The sequence below is a fragment of the Columba livia genome, chromosome 4, assembly GCF_036013475.1.
Source record: "Columba livia isolate bColLiv1 breed racing homer chromosome 4, bColLiv1.pat.W.v2, whole genome shotgun sequence".
Classification (NCBI taxonomy): domain Eukaryota; kingdom Metazoa; phylum Chordata; class Aves; order Columbiformes; family Columbidae; genus Columba; species Columba livia.
This window is the reverse complement of record NC_088605.1, coordinates 6,592,176-6,601,698: the sequence shown is the minus strand read 5'-3', so window position 1 is coordinate 6,601,698 and position 9,523 is coordinate 6,592,176. Positions and strand designations below refer to the sequence as shown.

At 46.5% G+C, this 9,523-nt stretch overlaps 2 protein-coding genes across 10 annotated transcripts in view; one reads left to right on the top strand and one right to left on the bottom strand.

The window, feature by feature from the left end:
- Window positions 1-27: 27 nt before the first annotated feature.
- Window positions 28-2,792, top strand: MRPL35 (mitochondrial ribosomal protein L35). The gene is made up of 4 exons (XM_065060278.1): window positions 28-184; window positions 297-474; window positions 1,223-1,367; window positions 2,129-2,792. Exons 1-4 carry the CDS (start codon window positions 151-153, stop codon window positions 2,315-2,317), a joined length of 546 nt encoding a protein of 181 aa, XP_064916350.1. The 5' UTR covers window positions 28-150; the 3' UTR covers window positions 2,318-2,792.
- A 437-nt stretch (window positions 2,793-3,229) lies between these two features.
- REEP1 (receptor accessory protein 1) overlaps window positions 3,230-9,523 on the bottom strand; it is a 67,964-nt gene continuing 61,670 nt past the window's right edge. For 5 of the 9 annotated variants that reach the window (XM_065060268.1, XM_065060271.1, XM_065060266.1 and 2 more), the window contains 2 exons: window positions 8,993-9,132; window positions 4,707-6,913 (listed from right to left, as the gene is read on the bottom strand). In XM_065060268.1, coding sequence (XP_064916340.1) covers window positions 6,842-6,913; window positions 8,993-9,132 — 212 coding nt within the window. In that variant the 3' untranslated portion in view covers window positions 4,707-6,841. Of the gene's footprint in view, window positions 6,914-8,992; window positions 9,157-9,523 lie in introns of those variants that run through there. The other 4 variants (XM_065060270.1, XM_065060277.1, XM_065060275.1 and 1 more) reach the window with 4 other exon arrangements.

The following is a 9,523-nucleotide window of genomic DNA, read 5'->3' as shown; positions in this document are numbered from 1 at the left end:
TGCCAGGGGTTATCACCGGCGATGAGGCGGGCCCGGCCGCGAGGACGCGGCTGCCCGAAGCGGCCACAAGCAGCGCTCCGCTGGGCGGGGCCCGGCGCCGCTCCGCCCTCAGTGCAGCGTGACCTTCGCCGGCCGCCGTAGCGTGGGGACATGGCGGCGGCGGCGGCGCGCGGGGCTGTGGCGGGTCGGTGCGCGGGGGGCGCGGGCGCCATGTCGGGCCGGGGGTGCTGCCCGCGAAATGGCGGCACCGGGCGGTGCCGCGGGCGCCCCCTCAGGCTCTGCCGGTTTCTCCGCAGGGATCCTGGGCCGCTGGGCCCCCTGGGCCGCCCGCAGCCCCGCCGCGGGACGCGCTCTCTCCGGTCTCGCCGCCCGGGCCGTCGGCCAAGTGCGGGCACCAGCGGCGGCCCCGCTGTGGAAACCGCGGCTGCTCCCGGGGAACCCGCCTGGGGGAGGCGGCACCTCCATCCTCAGCAGGTACCGGCTGCGCCGCTTCTCCGGGTAGAAAAAGAGCTTAAAAGGCGATTTGCGCAGGAGGTTCTATCTAAACATGAGGAGAAGCTTCTTTACTGTGAGGTGCCAGAGCCCTGGCCCAGGCTGCCCAGAGAGGTTGTGGAGTCTCCTTCTCTGGAGACATTCAAACCCACCTGGACACCTTCCTGTGTGATCTGCTCTGGTGAACCTGCTTTAGCAGGTGGGTTGGACTGGATGATCTCCAGATCTTCAACCCCAACCAGTCTGTGATTTATATAAACCACATCACCTGAGAAACCTCTCAGGCTGCTTTTTACCCTGTGTTAGCCCTGAGTTTCCCAATTCTGTCAGTAATGCCTGACGCAGGAGGCAAAATGGAACATACTTTGGTGAAATAAGCTCTACGAAAAGCCGTGTTGTTAACAATCAGCACTGTTTCTCTTGCTGGGCATCAGTATCTTTAAAGTAATTTCTGAATGCTGGTGAGAGCGAGTGTTGTCCTTGAGCGTTTAACTTCTTTTACGAGATGAAAAGCTGGTTTGTGTGGAATAATAGCATGGAGATTAATTTTGACTGGAATTCAGCACTGCGTTTAAGTGGAGTCCTTCGTGTCAGATGAGCTCTTGACAACCTTCTGACAACTCACAGCCACTTCTGATTCCTGTTTACGTGACAAACCCAGTGATTACTTTGAGAAAAAGATGTTTCTCTCCTATTTTTTCCCCTTTTTCGGGGATTCTTCTTTCCTTAGTGTCACGTCTCTGCTCCCAAACCTACTGCAGCAGCCAGCGAGGACTCTCACGTACTGCAGCTTACGGAAAGGGAAGAGGAAAACCGTGAAAGCCGTCACCAAGCGGTTTCTGCGCCTGCACAACGGCCTTTGGGTTAGGAGACAGGTGAGGTTGGTTTGGGTTTTGTGCTGGTTTTTGTAATAAAAGCATCTTTACGGCCAGTGGGCTAAATGGTTTTCTTCCATTAGAGGGCAGCAGCTAGTGTGGAAATTAACAAAAGCTTCAGAGCCTCCTGTTTTCCTCAAAGTGGGGAATGTTTTGCTGAGCAGTGTTGCTGTATCTTTCACAGTATCACAGTATCACAGTATGTTTGGGATTGGAAGGGACCTCAAAAGCTCATCCAGTCCAATCCCCCCATGGAGCAGGAACACCCAGATGAGGTTACACAGGAAGGTGTCCAGGCGGGTTGGAATGTCTGCAGAGAAGGAGACTCCACAACCCCCCTGGGCAGCCTGTTCCAGGCTCTGGCACCCTCACTGGGAAGAAGTTTCGTCTCATATTTAAGTGGAACCTCTTGTGTTCCAGTTTGAACCCGTTACCCCTTGTCCTATCATTGGTTGTCACCGAGAAGAGCCTGGCTCCATCCTCCTGACACTCACCCTTTATATATCTGTAAACATTAATGAGGTCACCCCTCAGTCTCCTCTTCTCCAAGCTCCAGAGCCCCAGCTCCCTCAGCCTTTCCTCACACGGGAGATGCTCCACTCTATCATCTTTGTTGCCCTGTGCTGGACTCTCTCCAGCAGTTCCCTGTCCTGCTGGAACTGAGGGGCCACAACTGGACACAATATTCCAGGTGTGGTCTCCCCAGGGCAGAGCAGAGGGGCAGGAGAACCTCTCTCGATCTTTGTATTTTCTCCTGCCAGTCTGGTTACAAGAAGAAGCTGTGGAAGAAGTCGGCGTCGCAGAAGAAGCGTTTGAGGGAGCTGGTGCTGTGCACTAGAACGCAGTGTAAACTCCTTGATAAAATGACGACTTCTTTCTGGAAAAGGAGGAATTGGTACGTCGATGATCCCTACCAGAAATATCACGATCGCACGAATCTTCGTTTGTAGAGGTGGTGGTACGTGTGGTATGGGCTGGATTTTAGAACGTAAATATGTAATACCTGTTACTTATCTAAATAAACATATACTTGTAATCTGGTCAGAATTATGGGGATCAACGCCCAAAATAAAGAAACACTCAAGATTATCTTGATCTGCAGTTCATATTTTACTCAGCAGAGGCCAAGCTGGTCACCTACATGTTCTGAGATCTGTTGGTTTCCTGCAATCATTATGTACATGGATGAATGTAACGTCAACATCACTAAAGGTGAACAATTCAGCATATTTCAGATTAAAATGTTTAAAATAAACATGTTTAAATAACCCCAGGGTGCATTTTGCTGTGTCCGTACTTATGGATGGCTCACTGAATAGAGCACCTTGGGGAAAGGGAGGAAGAGCAGAGTCCAGTTTGGTATTGTCACCTGTCCCAGTACCGGATAAACTGTTGCCATGTCTCCATTAAAAAGAAAGAACAGTTTCATGTCTATATGTGGTTTTTTATAACTGATTTAAAAATGCATTAGCCACCAATTTCATTACAGGACTCACATTCTGTGTCCTGTGTTGGGTTTTGTGTAGCTGAATATATATTCTTTGGGTCCTACGCTATATCCTCAAGCAGTCACTTCTTGTTGATTTTTAAGCCTAATTCTACCTCACACTTTATATCTCTGATCACACGTATCTATGGAACAAAACCAAGGATATTTCTGGATTGTCCAGTGCAACGAGGCTCTGGTTTTGCTAACGGCTGGATCGCAGGTTTTCTCTACAAATCTGATACTCCAAGTGTATGAACAGCAGTAGCTTCAAAACATTCACTAGTAATTAACCCATAATTAAGCTGATAGTCCCCGGTAGCAAGAGGTGGTTTGCTGTACAAGGCCGCAGCGTTTCAATGAATTCACTAATTACTCAGAGTGTTCAGTAGCTGTATTTGTTTTTCCAGTTCATAATACAGAAAGAAGTTCTGAAGGACATGCAGCACTTAGTGAATACATCTATATACAGTCAGCCAGAATTGAGATAAAAATAATACAGCCATCAAAGTAATTATTCTGGCCTGCCAGATACATTGAACAGACTAAAGATGATTTTCTTTTTTCTTTTTTTTTTTTTTTTTGAAAAAAAAAAAGATTAAGACTTTATTCAAGATGTATATCAAGCAGAATAACAAAACGTCAACCTTTGGAATCCTGGTGTAACAGCCATCCTCGCGAGGTGTTGAATGTACCATGTCATCGCAGGTCTTTTCTACCCATCACAGGAAAGAAATCACACCAAGTGCACAATTACGACCCTTAAACAGTTGGTCTAAACGCAAATCCCAACACGGTGTCCTCCGCTATTTCGAATACGGTGCTAGATGCAAAACAGGTACCCGAAACAAAGAGTGAAAAAGGAGAGTGTGATTAACGAGTCACAGGTCATCGCTAATGAGAACTGCTAATGAGAGCAGTCGGGGCAGCAGGTTGTTTACGTGAGGTGAAGGAGCATCGTCTCTCCCCGAGCGGTTTCTCCCTTCTGACAGGAATAAATAACCCGATTCTCTTTCTGTCTGCGCTGGGTTTGTACTTAACACAATTTAGATCAGCGTGGGATTAATTCCGAGGTGACAGCAACAGACACGAAATCGCTCTTGTCTCTATTTGATGTGATCCTGATTCAGCAGGTGGTGGCTGCAGCTGTGCTGACCCTGGCGGATGCGCTGGGCGCTCACGCTTATTCTCTTCATAGCTGAGGTGAGTTTATGGTAATTATGGAAATTATGGGTGAGGTAAGTGACAAGCCTGTTTTCCACAGAGCACCTTCAGCTGCAGTTTCCTTCCCCTCAGCCTCAATTTTACTCGTTTCAAATAATGCAGGTTTCACTTGAGCCTTGTGCTGGTTTAAAGCCAGATTTTCCAGGGCTGGCCTGTTCCTTTCTAGTTACGTGCTCCCGACTGTCTCTGAGACGCCAGGAGGTGCCTGCCTGCCCTGTAGAGCCTGAAATAGCCCTGTAACTGGGCTCTTCTTACTTAATCCAGATCTTTTGCCAGTTTAAACCATCAGCTCAAGTCCTCCAAACAACCTCTCGGTTGCAAGGAGGGGTCAGGATCAGCGCAGGAAGGCGACTCGCTGAATCGGGCTTGTTCCTTGCCAGAGACACGCTCAAAACTGGAACAAAAATCTTCATGCCTGGTATTAATTCTAAATAAATAGCCAAAAAGTTGAAATGACAAGACTTGGGGCAGCCCCTGTAAACAACCTGCGTGTGGAAGATGAGGAATCAAAAGCAAACGACCGTTCTCTTCCGCGTACAGAACACGACAGCACTAATGGACGTGGTTGGGCATTCACATTTCTTGTCTATCTATACACAAATATACAGCTCCGTTGATAAATTAATACATTTTTGCCAGAGATACGAAAAGGTTTATTTTTCTCCTTTATACAGTGAATGTTTTGAGAGATATAAGGCAACTCCCTTGTCAACAATTTCGCCTCAGCACTTAAAAACTGCTAAACAGTCAAGTTTACAGTAAAACAGCAGATTAGACGCACGTTTAATAGTTTTAATGAGAATCAACGTTAATACAGCGTGTCTGAGAATTTGTCAGGTGTTATGTAGCTCTATGTTGTTGGGGTTTTTGGCATAATTGAGTGCAAACTTGTCAGCTATTTTATTTTATGGCAGCCCATTGCATAGCAGGGAAACTTTGCTTGCAACAGGATTTTATTTTCTGCTAACACTACAGGCAGCTTTTCTATTCCTTTTTAATGTTTGCCAAAAGAAATCAAATAAGCTCTAAAGCTACTTAAAAATAAAACACACAAGCTTAGCTCCTCAAAGCTTCTGCTGAGTATGTTTCCAAGGACTGACTCTTCTTTAACTGCTATTTAGACAGGTTTGTTGGGTTTTTTCTGTTTACTTTCTGAAGACTTTTTCCTTCTTACCCATTGCAGAACATGATTGAATTAGCACATGTAAAGGAAATAAAATTCTCAGGTAACGAGGCCAAATATTGTGGCAGACACAGGAAATACCTGCTTTGCTTTTTCCACTTCTCGGCCAGGTCAGATGAACGTTTGTGTGTGCGCGTAGGTTATTTCTCTCTTCCCCACGTATGTAGGAAGCTCTGGGGGAAGCCTCAGGGATCCATCACAGGGACAGCAGGGACATCGATGCATCTCCAGCAGGGAAAAGGTTTCAAAGGCCACTTCAGATTTATCTCTGAGCCCGATGGCTCCAGCCGGCTGTTGGCATCCTGCACCTGAGCTGGGTTAACGGTGCTGTCCACCATCCCTGTGCTCATAATCAGTGACGGCACGTTCTACGTAACGCTAAACGTTTTTCTAGTCTATGTGACAGGTCCAAGAGCAAACACAAAGGGCCACGTAATTAACTTATGCGTGAATCTCACATGCTCAACACTTACAAGAGACACCAACTTGAAGCACAAATACACAAACCCTACCACGTCTTCCTCTTCTTTTGTATTTCTCATTTATATAGGGATACAAATACACCGCTCCTTCCGGTTCCTGTGGTTCTAACCAAACTCCAGGCTTCAGAAAGCAGCTCAGACCCAGCGCCCTGCTCTGCTTGCGCAATAATCCAGCAGCACGTCACCGGGAAAGCCGAGCGCTGGGACTGATGCCGTTGCAGACACAGGAGAAAGATGCGTTTTCCCCTGGAAGTGCGTCACTACAGTAAGTTTAACTTCTCTCACTGCAGCTAGGACAAGCCTGGCTTGCTCACACTTTAAAACTGACAGCACAACATTTGCCACAAGCGATACAATCTAGTTCTAGCCACTGTTGTTTTCCACACAATACTCTCCTGGCTCAGGCTGATCAAAATTTTAAGACTCCCCCTTCATTACATGGTTGAAACCATTTATCTTCTCTTGCACATCTCTTCCTCGTCCTCCGTAAGTGGTTCTGTCTCTGTGTTTTTTAGCACAATGATTTTCTCAGAATACATGTGATCTACTTGCAGAAAGAGAAATAGAGTTGCAGCTCAGCTTTTGCTAAGGAATCTTACACATTTTGTACAGTCAAAGTACTTTGACATTTGTTACATCATTCACAGTCTTGAGGAGGAAGGGAGGAAAGAGAAATCCATGGCTTCCGCAAATCCACTTCATTAATGATAAAGCCATAAATAAATACACTGTCAATGCATCATCATGAGTAACTGATTATTTTCGTTTCCGCTATGCATTCACAGAGCTAGAGCTGTGCAGACACAAATGGGAATGGTAAATGTCCAGTGTTACAGGATCAGCGTGAGCGAGCGTACACTCTGCAAATGAAACCAGGACTCTCAACCCACAGGTGTCTGCCAGACCGTCCTACCCACGTCACGGACAAACGCGAGCAGGGTGTAACAGGAGACAGGGAGAGGAGAGAGAAAGGCCATGTCTACAATGCTGTACATCAAAGCACATCCATCCCGCTGCTGTTTCCTATGTTATGAACGAGTAGCTCTTTAAGGCAGAAGAGAGACATTCTGTGGATCTTGGTGCTATTGGCTCATTGCACTCACATTGTTTCAGTGGCAGAGGACGAGGTACTTTTCTTCCTGAAGCGAGGTCTAAGGGTCCTAGGCGGTGCCTGCAGAAAAGCAAAAGATAAACTTCAGTGGCATAATAGGAAATGTTTTTTCTTTGCCTTAAAACTCACCCATCTTTGTGGCACCTCTGTGGCAACAATCCCGTTCCAGGCATGAATCATCTTGGCCCTGGAGGTTATTAATGAATGACCAGCTGAAGACTGAACTCCTTTAAGAAACTGGTTGGTTTAACTTACGGTAGCTCTGGGATCAAGAGAGCAAACTGGTGGCAGAAAGGCAGCTCTGGTGTGTCCCAGCCCACCCTGCACTGTCCAACCCAGCCACAGCTCCTCCATTAACATCCCACAGAGCTGAAACACGCTGGGTCTGCGATTCTCACAAGGCAGAGCTCAAAAGAGGATCCTTTTTAAAAAAAGGATCGCTTGGGAGACAGGCCATACCCAATCCGTTGAAATTATTTTAGAAGCCAGCTATTGCCATTCTGCCTTGCAGTTGGCTGATGCAGAGAGCTTTAAAAAGGAGCCCTGAATGCCCAGGAGGAGCCAAACCAACTCCATGAAATCAGTTTACTGTGGTTAACCCTGTTCTTCAGACTGAGACAGAAATTAGTTAGACTAGCAAACAAACAACCCCAAAACTTAAACTGCAGGACATACTTCTCTCAGAAGAGCTTTGGCATAGCGTTGTGTCTTGTAAGCTTCACAACAAGAAATAGTGACCAGATGTTGCAGAGGAGCACAAATGCTCCATGTGGAGAACTGTCACATCACCATGTAACACTGCAAGGCTCGGTAAGCTCTTCTACTCCATTTACATAAATGTCCAAAGCTTTATTTTCTTTAATAGCATCAACCTGTTTATCTGTAAGACTATGACAAGGTCTTGCCCTCCATTAAGACTTTGTAATTTCATAGGACTTTCCAACCCAAGATCATGCTGTATTTCCACATTCCTGTGATGCAGCAAGGTATAAATATTCATATAGATTAGAACTGCAGTGCAGTGAGGTTTTGTTTAGACTGTAAATCTCCATCTCTTTCAGTTTCCCCACAAAGCAAGGCAGATTTTTGCAGAGATTGGATTAATCCAACACCCCACCCCAGCTTCCAAGCCTGAGTTTTTATGCCACGTCCACACTGTGAATCCCCAAAAGCACGACAGAGCTGGATGGGACGGCTGCATCCAGAAGGACACAGCTGGAGGAGAAAAGCTGAAGAAGAAGCTGCTGTGTAGGGATCCCACACCAGCCCAGACTCCATAGCTGCTGTCTCTGAGTCGCTGTCTGTAAAGCAGGAGCTTGGGGACACAACCTGTCAATGCCAGCAGCATCTCCTGCAGCGTGGGAGAAGGCTGCTCTTGGGGAAGCCAGGTGGCTCTGAAAGCAAATCAGCCATTAACTGCACAGTAAAGACTGTGAAATCAGGAATTAATAGCTCTGCTTTCTCTGAGAGGCCACTTGACAGCTCTGAGAGTAGCTACGGAGGCTGCACCTTTCCACGCTAAGAACAGAGCAGCACAGCTTTTGGTGAGGTCCTGCCAGAGGTAGGACAACCCACCACAGGGTCACACAACCGCTGACCGAACCACACTGCTCCAGCTGCCTCACGCTGGGCCAAGGGGAGGGTGGAACAAACCCGCTCCCCGCAGTAGAGATCTCCCGGTTCGGATCCCAGAGCTGCTGGTGGTGGCTCCAACCTCCCTGCCCAGAACTGGAAGGAGTCTTTGCCTACAGCATCTCCCACAGAGGTTTTCTTTCCTCCACAAGAAAATGTTGCTAAAATTTATTTTGGCAAACCACAGTTTGAGATCTCAGTCTCCTTTAGTTTTTGTTTCCATGACACAACTCAAAACACACTTGTTAATACAGTGCCTGATTCAAACTAGATCCAAGTTTTGCAATTCAGATCCAACTCCAAAGCCTTGTATAATTATTATCTCCACAGGCACTAATTCAGACTTCTTTGAGGAAACCACACATACAGAAAAGTGAGTGATCCCATAGCAAGACCCAACCCTAAAAGACCAGAAGTACATTGTTTGGACTCAGTGTTTTTAGACCAAAAATGTTAATTCCCTGGAAGATCCACATCGAAGGAGGAGCCTTGAAAATATGGAAGTACCTCAAGGGGTTGATCCTTTTTTTTGGGCCTTTTGTTCATGGATGCGCAATCCAATGAATCGTTCTCTTCATCATCTGAGAACACAGAGCCTTTTGTTTCACAGTTTGCCTCAGGTGGCTTTTCATACTTATTGTCCACACCTGTTTAACATGACCATTTACAGTCTAAATGTGAAGACAAAGGACGAGGAAATCAGTGATGGTTTGATTCACACCCCCCCAAATGGCACCTCACTGCAAAGCCATGCACCTTCCAAGGATTAACAGACAGCAGGTTCACACATCACAATCTAGTAATAGCAGCTGTGGGGTTAGAAAGCAAAGGTTCTTGTTTATGAAGCCATCATAAACTCCACTTGGGTTATTTACATAGAATGTAGACTAAATTCACAGCCTCTGATGTTCTGGAAATTGATTCTTGAAAGATTTTTGCTTTTTTGGTTCAGGCGTATATAAAATAGCCAATTTCTTGAATCGCTGATTCCATCCATAGTTCCTGCATCTACTGCATCCAGAAGGAGTGTCCTCTAGA